This window comes from Vigna radiata, chromosome 9 (genome assembly GCF_000741045.1).
Source record: "Vigna radiata var. radiata cultivar VC1973A chromosome 9, Vradiata_ver6, whole genome shotgun sequence".
NCBI classification, from domain to species: Eukaryota; Viridiplantae; Streptophyta; class Magnoliopsida; order Fabales; family Fabaceae; genus Vigna; species Vigna radiata.
The window spans coordinates 12,630,858-12,645,702 of NC_028359.1; the positions used below are offsets into that span (position 1 = coordinate 12,630,858).

Below are 14,845 nucleotides of genomic sequence, written 5' to 3' on the forward strand. Positions count from 1 at the left end.
TTAAGAATCTATTTTGATTAAATTTAGAAACTTTTATATGTATTAAATAAGTTTTTTATTTATTAATTAAGAATATATTTTAATTGAAAATAAATTTTTTAATAAGAATTAATAAAAAATGTACGATAATTGATTAACTTTTACTTTAAATAAAAGTTAAAAAATAAAAGTAATTAAATATAATAATATTTAATTGAAAAATGTATATTTTATTAAATTTATTAAGTTTTTATTTTTAATTAATAATATACTTTATTTAACAATAAAAAAAGACAATAAATTAATTAAAACATTAATTAATTTAAAAATATAAAATAATTAATTGTATAATAATTTTTAAATAGTTAATTACACTAGAATATATAGAAAATAATTAATTATGTCAATAATCAATTCCATTATAATTTAACACCCCCTCCCCCTTTTTTTCCATATTCCATCTCTCATTTATTAACAAAACTACTTCCGATTACACTATACAAACTACCCTGTGCAGTGCACCATTTTCCTCCTTGTCTAACCTTATCCCTTGAGTTATCCTCAGCCATCATGGCGTCACTGCTCCTAGCATCACCTCCTCCACTCTCCACTCGATTGCACACTTCCACCTCTCACCTTTCCTTCTCTCACTCCCAAACTCTGTTCTCACCACTCTCCACGCCCTTCCCTTCCCTCTCAGCCTCTGCAACCTCCACGCTCTCCCCAACCCCTTCTGGTACTTTCTGCAACACTGAATCCGTTTTCTTAACGACTTTTCTTTATTATGGACGAATTCTAACACCCCATTTCCCAATTTTATGTCTTTTGTTATCTCCCAGTGTACTGTGGCAGAGGAGACAGGAAAACTGCAAAGGGAAAGCGCTTCGCCCATTCGTTTGGGAATGTAAACTTATGCTCCCATTTTCTTTTTTCTTCAATTTCTCTTTTAGATTTTGGTTTTAATGTTAAGCATTTCGTGGCTCTAATATTGTGAATGGGATTGGGGGCTTATTATTAGGCAAGGCCAAAGGACAAGAAGAAGGGTAGAGGGCCACCGAGGATTTATGCTCCACCGGTACCTTCCAAGAAAGACAGGTTCGAAGATAATGAGGTGGTGAAGATTGAAATTGACGAGTCCCTCTTTTCTGGCTGATTTTATTGGGGAATTGTAATTTTTGGGACATTCATGGTTTAGTTGTTGATATCTGATTCCATTGTGACATACACAATTTGGATTTGGGTAATGTTACATCAGCTTTTGTATTCATATCCTTGACGTAACTCTTTTATTTCTCTCGTTTTTCTGCACTATTTATGAATGACCTTGCTTTAGAGTTTTGGACATGGGGATTGGATAGACTTGTAAATAGTTATTTTAAAAAATAAAAATAAAGGGTTCTTTTTTCTTAGGATTTGTGCTTTATCCTCTCATTGATGACTAAGTAATGGTTTCTGGCAACGTTAAAGAAAAGTATTCGATGTTAGCAGAATGAAAGATGGGAAAAGGGAAGCACTATGGGAAAAGTTGTGTTTCACTAGATTCAGCCTTGCCACAAGAATGCACACTGGTTTTGATCAACCCAGGGCATATGATTGATAGTGTTTTTGTATATTAGCTTCAAAAGAAAGGCAGATTCATCTTCATTGGTTTTAGTGGTGTTGCTCTTCTTACTTTTATCCGCTGTGCTAGATATTCTTACAAGTAAAAGGTTTAAGGAAACTTTTCCGTTTTATTTTCGTTATACATGGAATACTTTGGACATGTCTTATTAAATCTACTGGTTTGTTGCTTCTGAAGATCAAAGGAACAGATCAAGCAGACTATAAAGCACCACAAGGTTGTATGTCTCCTTCCTTGTTATCTTCATCTGCTTCTTTTGAATCAATTATCCCCAGTGTATGGAATCAAAAGTTTGTTTCTATTGATTTAAAGAGAAAACATATCGCTTATGAGATTAATTGACATGGAGCATACTAGCTTGGCAAACCATTGAGTATTATACTGGATCAACTATAATTAATCTCATATCTCAGTGGCATGATGATTCAGAACATGAATTCCCGGATCCTTGGCAGTTATCAAGCAGATTCAACCCATTGTCAAGAAATGATAGAGAAAGCGGGTATAAAGTTGAGATATATATGGCTGGAAATTTTGTCATTTAGATTGTTAAAATAACAGTTAGCCAAATTGAATAGAAAAAATATTTCAGTAGATTGCCAGGATTTATTTAGTCAAATAAGTGGAAAATCTATATTCATACAGGTGCTACCTACTGGTATGTGTTTTTAGATTGCAATATTGTGGTTGAAGTCTGATACAAAAAAATTGTTAAATTGCTATTGGACTGTAGGCTGTTTTCATTGAAATATAAAGATAGAAAATCAATATCATGGAAGACTGGAATCCGGTTCCTTTATTCGGTGATTAATATTTTCTGTACAGAAGGAAAAATGAATGAAAAGTAGGTACAAAAGAAAATTTCTACACTTGATATGATATAGTCTTGATCTGAACAGGTTAACATGGCTTCCCTTATTGACGAAATCTCCGCCCTTCTCATGCCAATAACTGTGTACCTAACAAAGGTATTTATTTATGGTTGCAGATGACACAATAATTTGATACAACTCTATCAATGAAGCTTCCTTCAATTGTCAATCTGCTACTACGTTTGTTCCATAGATGAATCCCATAAGTCTTCTTCCCACTGAGCTGAAGCAGTTTAGCTTCTACCCATCTTGATTCACTCTGAATTTTTGGTTTTGTAAAGAACCCAGTTATCTTGTTCCAGTCTACTGGATAAAAGGCCTTAGGAGGAAAAATTGTAAACTTGAAATGGCGTCTTTTCCTCAGCCTCTTAATTACTCTTGAAACAAGGTAGGGACCGATATGCCCGCATTTGTTTCCATCAAAAGTCAGAGCAAATTCATTGATGAATCTATGCAGAAGAGGATGTCTCATAAAAAATCAGAACTGCATTATTTAATCTGGTCCAGTGCTTAGAACCCACTCGTGCTCTGTGCACCAATAGAATTCCTTAACCTTGTTAGGGGTTTCATAATTATAAAGCCTGTATCTATGTATACCACCATATTTATAGAGAATTGCAAGTCTATCAGATTAGTTAGATTCTGAGGTAAGGGAATCTCATCAGGATCCTTTTTACCCTTTAGCTCATGAATCCAAGTTTCTGCTGGAGTCCTCTTGACCAAAAATGAAAAGTATGGGCCATTGCTTGCACTTTGAACTCACGATCATGCAGCAGTTTCATGATCTTGTAGCCGTGTCTGGTGTCCAGAGTTCTCGATAGAATTACCAGACATGCCTTTTTGGATGGCTCTTGAAAATACTTTCCACTGACAGTAATTCTCTCCTTCCAAACAAATTTGCAGGTGAAATCCAAGTCATGAAAAACTGGGCCTCGCATTCACGTCCGAAAAATCCCAAAACTCGAGCATGAAACGGTTTGGTCAAGTTGATTGACTTGAGGATCTTGAAGTGATGCAGCTGTTCTTGAGACCATGCTTTTCTTTCTTCTTCTGTGGCATTCAATGGGGGCAACTAGAGTATAGTGCTTGCGCCTCTCAGTTTCATCCTTCTTTTCTTGAATGAAACGAAATTTATGTGAACAAGTGTTGAGCTTGTTGTTTTTGTTGTTTTGTTATTGTGAAATTTCAACTTCTCTCGAGCTTCTATGTTAGATTCACAGTATACGGAATCATGGTAGGTAACACCATTTTCGCATATATGAGAAAAACTATGGCAAAGGAAGTGATTAGAGAAAAGACAAATAGTGTTTACTCTACCCTCTATTGTAGCATAAAATAATAGTGTAAAATTGATCTAAACATGCTATATAAATATTATTATAACATATCCAAATCAAAATAGCGGGAGCAAAAAAAGAATAATGTGCATACCTCATATCATTGCAGTTTTAAAATCTAAACACAACTTTGTTTTTCTAAATCTTGACTCATTCAAAACTCGATGATGTGTTTTCTGAATAGAGGAGAAGGTTTAGTGATCAAAACTGAGAGTAACAGATTCTTTTTATACAATATTAAATTATATTTCTTAATTTATTCATAGGAATTAAGAAAAAGAAAGATAATTTGATAATTTTATCATTAAGATAATGAATATAATTGAATAGGACTTTAGTCCACAAGTAGGTTTTATGTCACTAGATTCATGAATTAAAAATATGTTTGCATTAGTAAAACATTACATTTAATTTTGCCTCAATATTATATGATAAACATGTATTTTTGAACTTTACAATTTTTCAACCCATGAATATTTCATATATTAAATGTGGTATTCCCGAGTTAAAAGGTAATAATAATTATAAAATTTGGAAGGTGAGAATTCTTCTTTATTTGGAATGGATGGACATTGACTATGCTATTAGGAAGGAAGAACCATCTGCTGTTAGTGAGACCAACACTCTAGATGAAGTTAAACTTTATGAAAAATGGGAGATGTTTAATAGTCTTTTTGTGACTTTCATAAAGACCAACATTTTTGCTGGTATACGAGGTTTTATTAATCAACATAACAAAGTCAAGGATTTATTAAAGGCTATTGATGAACAATTTACAACATTTGATAAATTCTTTGCCAACACTCTTATAATGCAATTTTCATCCATGAAGCTCATTGGGATTAGAAACTTTTCAAACTTTGAAGTTATATTGAAAAGTTTTTAATAGCAAAACAAAGTTTTTAAATAAAAAACTTAACTTCAAATGTTTTCTAAAGTTCCTAAATGTCTAATGTTCATAATAGTCATGAGAATCATCATGATCTTCTTCTTGCATAGGTGTGGTCTGGAAAGGCTGCTGAGGTGGGCATGATTGATGGTATGATGATGGGGCAGACTGTCCTTGCTGAGGTATCAATGTCATGACCAAATTTTCAAGATTGTCAAATATGATTAGAAGTGAATCGTAAGCCTCTTTACTAATGACATTGTTGTGGTCAAATGTGTCGGAGGTAGATGGTTGATGTCTCAATGTGCCTCCTCTTCCAACACTTAATGGGAGGCAAGTTGTCCTATCCCATACTGTTGTCCTTTCTTCTTTCCCCTGACGACCTCAACCCAGCATTGAGTTCTGATGATTTCTTCGTCTACATCTATTCTAGAGTTAGCATCAGGAGTAGATCCCCCCTCTGATCTCGCCTGTGTCAATCTCGTAGAAAAAGCTTCTTGTTAAATAAGATAGAATGAATTTGAAATAGTCAACGATTTCAACTCCTAAGTGATGCAAACATTTTGGGCATACTAGAACGATAATTATAATGTTACACTATATCTATATTTCATTCCATTTAATCATATAAATATGTAACAAAATAAAAACAGAATCATCATAGCAATAGAAATTAGTAATATTTTCACAACAAATCTATGCACATTTTCAACAGTTTCTAAAACAAACTCATTTCAGAAGCCATGGCAATGGATCAAAAAGCTCCAATACCTTATTCGCCCAAGCCAAGTCTTGCATCAAACCTTCACCTCGCTAAACGACCCAAGGAGTCCTTCCTCAATATTGTCGCCTCCTCTTTATTCGTCTAAGTCAAGTCTTTCACTAAACCTCCATCACCCATCAAACAGTCGTGCCACCACGATTGAACTCCAATACAGCCTCCTACCAACCACGTCGCTATTCAAACAAAAGCAATTCCATAAGACATTGGTCAGATTGGGGGAAAACGTAGAAACGGAAAACGCATAAACAAAAGCAACGAACTTACAGGAATTGTAATGAACATACCCATCACGTCGCCACAAGGATCACTGCAAACCACTCCTCCAACGCTTTCGTGCACACGATTGATGCAAATGGCAAGGGTTTTGTGCCAAGGGAAAGTGTTTTGTGTTTTCGTTGTCACTTGAGTAGAGGAGAGGAAGATTAGGTCTTGGGGTTTGGTGTTCTTGTTGGAGAGGAAAGGAAGATTACAGTTTGAAGGAGAAAAGCAGAAGAGTTTTGGAGGAAAGGGTTTTCGACGAGATGAGACGAAGGATATGGTTGGTGGAAAATGAATTGCAGAGAGGGAGTAGTTTGATTTTGGGCAAATTTCTTCGAGGAGCCGTCAGTATTTTATTTCACCAATATATTATTAAGGGTTCCTAGGCCGTGGATAAATTTCCATCGAAAAAACGCGTTTTTTTCTGTAGTGAGTGCATTAAAACAACCAAAAGTTTACGAAGGTTTTCCAAACCGGTGGAAATTAATCTCTGGTAAAATTATATATTTTTGTACTACATATTTGATGGTGTATGTGCAATTAATTATCATGCAAATTTTAAGTTTGATTTTGTTGTATAGTAAAAGGTACATGTGCAACTCAGAAAATAATGCAATAATGCAATCTTTTTTTCAATGGTGTTGTTCAAGGTATAAGGAAATCTAAACAAAGTTATAGGCACCAAATTCAAAATGACATTATCCTTTACTTATACAATAATTGATAATATATTAATGGTTTAAATATTATTTTGGTTTCTAAATTCGTCTATCTTTTTTTCTGGGACATATTTTTTCCAATGTTTAATATGGTTTCTATTTTAGTAAATTTTGTTTAGTTTGATCATTTTTCATGATGTTGTCTAAATCATTACAGAATAAGAATAGATTGTATTACATGTCAATTCGTGATTTTTAAAATTTTTTATTAAATTTTTTAAATATTTTTCTTAATTTTACTAAATGTTGTCCAAGTCAACATTATGTCATTTGAATTGTTACGTGTCAAGTCAATGTTAGTGTTTTATATTTAATTTAGTTTCAATTTTTATTAATTTTGTTCAATTTAGTCCCAAATTTTGTTAATTTTGTTCAATTCAATTCTAATTTTATTTTTCTCTAAATTAAGTCCAAACTTAATTTTTATTAAAATTTATATTTTATTAAATATTTCAGTTATTATTTTAAAATAAACTCTAACTATAGTTTTGGAATATAATTATTAGTTTTATGTTTTATTTTTCTACATGTAAAAATTAGGGTTACGATTGGTTTAAAAATAAAGAAGAGTATTCTTATAATTTAAAAAAAATGAAAAACTTTCATTCTAATTTTAAAAATAATGAATAATTTTCCTTCCAATTTTAAAAATAATGAATAATTTTCTTTCTAATTTTAAAAAATAAAAAAGAATTTTGCTTATAATTTTAAAAATACCTAAGAATTTTCTTTTTAATTTAAAAATTAAAAGATTTTTTAATCTAATTTTAAAAACAATGAAGAATTTTCCTTCTAATATTTAAAATAAGGACTAAATTGAACATACTTAATGAAATTTAGGACTCATTTGAATAAAATTAACAAAAATTGGAATTGAATTGAATACAAGACACTAATAGGTGATATGGATACTGACTTGATTGATATGTCACGTTGACATTGAATTGACACATGACACTAACATTGTCACATTGTATAATGTTGACTTGATATATGAACAACTTTTTTTTTAATTAAGAAATCTTTTAAAAAAAATTAATAAAAAATAAAAAATAAAATTAAAAAACCACCAAGTGGTACACACCTATTTATCTATAGTTAACTATTTAATACTGATTTTCTACATATATACTCTAACCACCTATCATTTCGCATAGGGATGACAACGGGTTGGGTCGAGCACGAATACTGCCTACCTGCAACCCGACCCGCCGGATAAAAATGTACTCGCCACCTGATCCGTTACATGCTGGGTACCCGTTTAAAAAATACCCGCGGATATTTTAAAAATCCGCGAGTACCCGAGGATATCCGCAAAAAATAAAATAAAAAATTATTTTTAAAATAAAATTTAAATAAAATTACAATATATATATATATATATATATATAATATAAATTAAATTAAATATAAATTAAAATTTAATTTTAATTTTAATTAATTTTAATCTAATAAAATATTATTTTATTTTATTTTTAATTAAATTTAATTAAAAATATATAAATTAAATTTTTTTTAGGGTAACGGGTATCTGCGGGTCGGGTAAGACTCGTTTAGAAGCGGATATTAAAATACCCGCTACTCGTTACCTGCGAGTAGTAAATATCCGCGGATAGTAACTAATCACCGCGGATAACACCCGCGAATACCCGTGCCCATGAATTTTTTTGCCATCTCTAATTTCGCATTCTTAAAAAAAACCTATTATCTAAAACAATGTAAGAGATACATACCCTTTACATGTCATTATTGTCACTCGATGAATACATGAGTACTGTTGCTATTAGAGTGAATGGGTTAGAAAGTGAAAAAGGTTTTAAGGGTTCTATATGTGAAAATTGAATGCATTATATTTTTTGTTAGGTTAAAATGTTTTTTTAAGTATGTTAGAAACGATACAAATATATAAATACTAATTTAAGTATCCTTGTTTTGAAATCTAAGAGATGTAAAAATAACATTTTTTTTATATCTCTTAATAAAATAGCATGTGTAAAAATACAAATATATTAGAAAAATAACATATATTAAACCATATTTATTTAAATATAACAACAGACTTTAATAACAAATTTTTATTTACCAAACAACCATATTTGTTCTTTTAACATACTTAAATTCCCAGACAAGTCTTTTGCAGTAGTCAGTTAACCTACCTTATAGGATAACTAATGTTGTAAGAAAGCTTTGGTTACTTTTTGATGCAGGAAGACCTTTTAATTATTTCCTTTTTCTTAATTAGAAATTTAGACCTTTAATCCAAGAGATATTAATAACCTTGAGAAGCAATAAAGAAGCGTCTAGACAGCTCACTAAAGCCAGAGCAACAACATGAGTGTGTTTGGAAATTCATCATGACAATGTCAATACAGAAAATGGAAAATGAATAATGAATAATGAATAATGGTATTTCATCAACGTAACATTCAACGTCTGGAAATTTATTGATAAACGTCATCTAATTAAAGGAAAAATAAGTTGTTTTAAGAATAGTTTTAAATAACTAATTTCTTATTTTCTTTTTTGGATACTTTCAGGCGGTTTTGGTTTTGGTATCTCTTTCAAAGTAAGATACATTTTAATTTATTTTTTTTTTAAAACTTTAATTTTAGTCCTCCAAAACTAATACTGTTAAAAAAAAAGACTGACTGACTAACGGTAATGTATCATGTCATTTTTTTTTTACGCTGATCACCCAGTTTCTCTCCCTCCCTCTCCCTCTCTCTCGGACTCTACCACAGTAACCACCACCATCAACTGTGAAACCCCATGTGCAACCACTCTCCATCACGCTCACCTCCATGGCCAACACAAAACCTCCATCTCCATTGCCTAAAAAACCTCCAAATCGCATATCAGTTCATCTCCTCCCACCCCCAAATCTTTCTTATGTTGGAGAAGCCTAAAATATAACAGGGTGAGGGCCAGTTTTAAATTTGTATCAATTTAGTCTCTAACAATGAAAAAAACAAACATAAAAACCCTAACTAGATTGAATAAATAACGAAAGGTGGGGGTGGGAGTTGGGGGACACTTTGGAAAACTCTTGAACTGCATACCTTAAACCAGAGACTATGTAACGTTGTCTTAGCTGAACTAATTCACTACCGGCCATAGATGGTGGCCTCTCGTCTTCAACAGTTCTTTCATTTCGGAGGAATCTACCTCGAAGCAGTGACTGACAAGAACAAGTAATCATGGTGAAAAAAAAAAATTGAATCAAAGTGATGAGTGCGTAAACATCTCCTAATCAAATGATTTGTCAAAATTTCAAATACGAAATAATTAAAAACAAAAAATTAATCAACTGAAAAAATCAAATTGAAAAGGAAATCAATAGATTTTAAGTGAACAATAAAAGATCTCTTATAATAAGTAGATTATATATAGAAGCACAATTTGACCACTAATCACTACGACAATCAACAGAACCAAAGGTATTAAAAAAAATGTTCTTCCTTCCTTCTATTATTGCCCTCAAGAAAAAGGCTTGGTAACCCAGAGCACAAAATTTCCTTTGTATAATATTCAAAATATGCCAAAGTATTCCCTTCTAGAAAAAAGTTCGGTAATCCAGACCACAGAAATACCTCTTTCATGATATTCTAAAAATGCCATGCTTCAGGCAAGAAAATAACACAGCACACGTAGCAACTTTAAATACTAGGACCAATTGCAATCGATAAACATATCCAAGGAGCGAGAAACCATAATCAAAACCAGACATGTTAGCTTAGAAGAGTGCAAGCAACATGCAAATCACTTAATACTAAGAAAAGGAACAATGCACACTTTTAACAGATTTTGTTAAGTTAAATATTGCAACAAGCAAAGTCTCAAACTAAACTCAGGTTCTAATTGTTGGAAATCCTACATCGATTAGAGATAAGGTCAATTTATAATATATAAGTGAGGTGCAGAGCTCACCTTACAAGCCGGTTTTGTGGGGTTGAGTTAGGTCTAAAACCCACTTCTACTATGGTATCAGAGCTAGGTTAGAGTCTATCCTAGCGATACTTGTTGGACATATTGTTCCACCCGCTATTGGACTCTTATCGGACCACCCATTAATATCTAGTCTCATGCTCGAGATGTATATACCTCGGCGTGAAGAGGAAGTCTCACATCGACTAGAGATAAGGCCAATTTATAATAAGCCTCAAACTAAACTCAGGTTCTAATACAAACTTCCATGATGATCTCAGGTTTTCTATTAAGTGAAGACACCATCAATTGCAAAACAATTCAAATAGAGTACTCAACAAACCTAAATACGGTTGCGATGAGCCAAATCAGAAACGCGATTTGGGGTGTTTTTTAGGCAGTGGAAATGGAGGTTTTACGTTGGCCATGGAGGTGAGCGTGATGGAGGATGGTTGCGCACAGGGGGTTTCGCGGTTGATGGTGGTGGCAACTGTGGTAGAGTCAAAGGGAGAGGGAGGAAGAGAAGCTGGTGACCAGCATAAAAAAATGACATAGCACATTATCATGGACTAAAATCAAAGTTTTCTTAAGAAGGAGGACTAAAATGTAGCTTACTTTAAAAGAGAGACTAAAACCAAAACCGCTTGAAAATATAGGGACTAAAAACACATTTAACGTTTTTTTTATATTTTAATTTAACAAATTACGTTACCTGTTAAGGTTATAAATTTAAATTTAATAAGTTCAAAAATATTTTTTAAGTGAATTAACCCATCCCTTTAATTAGGTGGTTGTGAACTTTATCGTGCTCACACTTTTATATTTATTTGACAAATAGAGTACAAGAATAAAATAGACATAAAAATGTAAACTTTGTTATGTTTTAAGAAATAAGAAAATAAAAAAATAAGTAAGAATAATGTCAAATATATGTAAAAAGTTTAAATGTATCAAATAATATTTTTTTTTCTCCCTGTAATTCTCTTTTCAGTCTTTTGAGCCTTCTCGTTGAAGTTCTGCCTGGACACTCTTGGCAAACTCTAATTTACGGAAATCACTAGTATATTTGAAGAAAAATGATTAATTTTTTTTTGAGAATTATAATTTAACCAAAATATAAATCATAATTATAAAAATTATACTTTCAGCCATTGAATCACCTATCTTTTACGAATATTTTAATTATATAAAATTACCTAAACAATCCTTTCAGAACTAAATTTTGGTTGGTTGCATGTCTACAAAGGTATTAAAAAAATTTCAAAAATAATTTGTCCATAATTAAAAAGTATTTAATGATAGAACTACATTGACACACTCATATGATAATAACATTTATTTAATACAGTATTTTTCAAATTTTTCTTCTAAAATTATTCTTTCACTTTTAATAAATATTTAATGAATATTTTAAAAAATGAGACTCATTCATGTTGTTTGAATGTAAAAAAGAACATGCGTGTCAAAGTAGTATTTTTACTAATGATATACAGACAAAGCATACTTAATGTAAAACATTAATGAAGGTAGAAAATAAAATTAATGACTGTAGATTGTGGTCCAGTTGCTTCGGGAAGTGGAAATCAAGAATAAAATCACTTACAGAAGACGTTTAGGTTCCTCAAATTCAAGAGCAATGGAAAACAAGCCAGGATGGAGGGCCATTTCTTACATCTTGGGTCTCTGTCTAAAAAAAAATGTGGATGCATACCATTAAATTTGCCATTTTCTATGATCAAATTTAGCTAACTAAGCTTTTGTATTGTGTGGTTTTGCAGGAAATCAAATAGTTGAGAGGATTGCAACATTAGGAATGATGGCAAATTTCATGGTGTATTTGTTGCAATTCTTCAACTTGGGTCAGACTGCTGCAGTAAATGTTCTTGGCGCATGGAATGGAGTTAGCAATTTAATACCAATTATTGGTGCCTGTGTTGCTGATGCTTATCTAGGCAAATTCAAAACCATTGCCATTTCATCATTTGGAACACTACTGGTATATCTTCTCCTCCAGTAAAACACCTACCACATAATAACCTTATGTTATGTCAATTTAATTTGGAATTCTCCATTTTATGATTCAATTTAGTTAGCGAATTATCACTTACTACTGTGATTTCTTTCCATCAACTTACAAATTCATAAATTTGACCATTCAAAGTTTCAATTTATCAGTTAATATTTTTTTTTCTCTATGGAATATTTTTCTTCTGTTTGTTAGATGTTTCGGAGTTAATGGCACAGCAATTACAATGGATAACAAACATATGCTTAAATTGTAATCGTGATGTAAATGGATATATATTAGGTATAAATTTGTTGGTCCAAATTTAAATGAGAATTTTTCGTTTCAGTATTAAAAATTTAAATGTGAGTCTGAAATAAAAAATATTTTCAGAACCAGTTTACAGAAGGAATTAACAATGGTAGCGAAATTAAAGTAGAGCAAAACTGATATAGATAATAGAGCTAAACTTGATTTAATGTTATCTTTTATTATTCTATGTTGGTGATTCCTAGGGCATGGTGATACTAACATTAACAGCGTGGGTGCCACAACTTCATCCTCCAAGTTGCACTGGAACTGAGCACTGTGTTCCTCCGACGAGTTCTCAACTTGGGTTCTTGATTTTAGGACTTGGCTGGCTGGCTCTGGGCACAGGGGGGATTGGACCATGCACTATTCCCTTTGCCATTGATCAGTTTGACACAACTTGCTCTGAAGGAAGGAAAGGAGTGAACAGATTCCTTAATTGGTTCTACATTTCACAGACAGTTGTTATGTTGATAAGTCTGACAGCAGTTGTTTACCTCCAGAGCAAAAGCTGGATCTTGGGTTTTGCAATACTAAGTCTTCTCATGTCATTTTCAATTATCATATTTTTTGTTGGAGCTAGCGTTTATGTTTATATTCCACCAGAGGGGACCATATTTTCTGGTATTGCTCAGGTGTTTGTTGCAGCTTATAAGAAGCGTCACCTCAAAATTCCAGTAATAGAAGATGAGGGTCTTTACTATGATCCCCCGGTGGATGCAAAAACACTACTGAAGATGCCCTCAACCCAACAACTCAGGTAATGTGTTACTCCTCAGCTAATTAGAATAATGTTTCTCTGCTACTGAAGGAGCTGTTTCATTTTTGAACAGGTGTTTAAACAAAGCTGCCCTGATAGGAGACAATGAACTTGACGCAAGAGGTGGTGTAAAAAATCCATGGAGACTTTGCAGCATTCAGCAAGTGGAAGAAGTCAAATGTTTGATAAAAATGCTTCCAATCTGGGCTTCTGGTATTCTTTGCTTGATTCCCGTAATACAACAAGGCACCTTCCCAGTATCGCAGGCCTTGAAAATGGACCGTCATCTTGGAGCAAACTTCACACTTCCACCTGCAACCTACAACGTGGTGTCCCTAATCACAGTTGGCATATTCCTCCCATGCTTTGACCTCTTTATGCAACCAGCATTAGCAAAAGTGACCAAAAAAGAGGAGGGTCTGACGAGCCTTCAGAAGATAGTGATCGGTGATATATGCTCAGTTCTCACAATGCTAAGCGCTGGCTTGGTGGAGTGGCGAAGAAGGGGTGTGGCAATCTCACATGGTGCACCTGATGGGGTTGCCCCCATGAATGCAATGTGGCTGGCACCACAATTTGTGTTCTTGGGATTGTGTGAGATGTTTACCCTTGTTGGACACTTTCAGTTCTACAGCACGGAATCACCAGAGAAAATGAAAAGCATAGGAAATTCGTTGCAGTATCTTGTGATGGCTTTTTCAATTTACGTTGGCACGCTGATGGTGAACGTGGTGCACCAAGTGACTCGAAAGCGTTGGGGAATTGATTGGCTCAACGATGACATCAACGCTGGCAGATTGGACTACTATTACTTCCTCGTAGCAGGATTTGCTGCAATGAATCTTTTCTACGTCTTGCTCTGTGTTAAATGCTACCATTACAAGGTCGTCATCGTCAAAGTAGAAGTTGAAGACAGTCCTTTATTGAGCCCTTTAGCTGTGTTGTAATGTAAACGGTTCTGGTCTAAAGTTCAAATGACTCAACTTTGTTTTGAAATTGAACATAGATTTGGGATAGTGAATTTAAAGGAAAAAACTAAGTGAAAATAAAGTTGTTTGAATTAAGCACAAGATATCAGAAATAAAGAGAAAATGAGATAAAAATGTATGAGTAATAATATCATGACACACTTTTATATTCATTTGACACAGTGATATAAAAGATAAAATAGTCAAAAATAAAAATGTAAAGTTTTATAATTTTTAAAAAAAGAAGAGAGTAAATTTCTCAAAATTTATATTTGGGGGAATGATTTCATATGTTTTGTAGATTAAGAAGAGATATTTTAATTAATAAAATTAGATGATTAAAATTTAAATCTTGATAACAAAAGTAATTTAAAATTAAGTAGTGTAAATGTTAAAATGAGAAGTGAGTTATTATTTAAA

At 32.6% G+C, this 14,845-nt stretch overlaps 2 protein-coding genes across 2 annotated transcripts; both read left to right on the forward strand.

Moving 5' to 3' along the window:
* The first annotated feature begins 466 nt into the window (after nt 1-466).
* LOC106773367 (30S ribosomal protein S31, chloroplastic) lies at nt 467-1,388 on the forward strand. Its single transcript, XM_022786249.1, has 3 exons — nt 467-715; nt 819-883; nt 998-1,388. Exons 1-3 carry the CDS (start codon nt 550-552, stop codon nt 1,130-1,132), a joined length of 366 nt encoding a protein of 121 aa, XP_022641970.1. The 5' UTR covers nt 467-549; the 3' UTR covers nt 1,133-1,388.
* Nucleotides 1,389-1,475: 87 nt separating this feature from the next.
* LOC106773369 (protein NRT1/ PTR FAMILY 2.13-like) lies at nt 1,476-14,502 on the forward strand. The gene is made up of 10 exons (XM_014660065.2): nt 1,476-1,586; nt 1,778-1,876; nt 2,014-2,102; nt 2,334-2,403; nt 2,500-2,568; nt 4,809-4,880; nt 11,948-12,062; nt 12,162-12,379; nt 12,904-13,457; nt 13,531-14,502. Exons 1-10 carry the CDS (start codon nt 1,476-1,478, stop codon nt 14,402-14,404), a joined length of 2,271 nt encoding a protein of 756 aa, XP_014515551.1. The 3' UTR covers nt 14,405-14,502.
* Nucleotides 14,503-14,845: the final 343 nt, after the last annotated feature.

Bases quoted from the DNA above. Each gene is read 5' to 3' on its own strand.
- LOC106773367 (XM_022786249.1), top strand. From the start codon at position 550: ATGGCGTCACTGCTCCTAGCATCACCTCCTCCACTCTCCACTCGATTG. The intron at 716-818 runs GTACTTTCTGCA...GTTATCTCCCAG, and splicing joins GCTCTCCCCAACCCCTTCTG to TGTACTGTGGCAGAGGAGAC. The intron at 884-997 runs GTAAACTTATGC...GCTTATTATTAG, and splicing joins TCGCCCATTCGTTTGGGAAT to GCAAGGCCAAAGGACAAGAA.
- LOC106773369 (XM_014660065.2), top strand. From the start codon at position 1,476: ATGGGAAAAGGGAAGCACTATGGGAAAAGTTGTGTTTCACTAGATTCA. The intron at 1,587-1,777 runs GTATATTAGCTT...TTGCTTCTGAAG, and splicing joins ATATGATTGATAGTGTTTTT to ATCAAAGGAACAGATCAAGC. The intron at 2,569-4,808 runs GTATTTATTTAT...CTTCTTGCATAG, and splicing joins TAACTGTGTACCTAACAAAG to GTGTGGTCTGGAAAGGCTGC.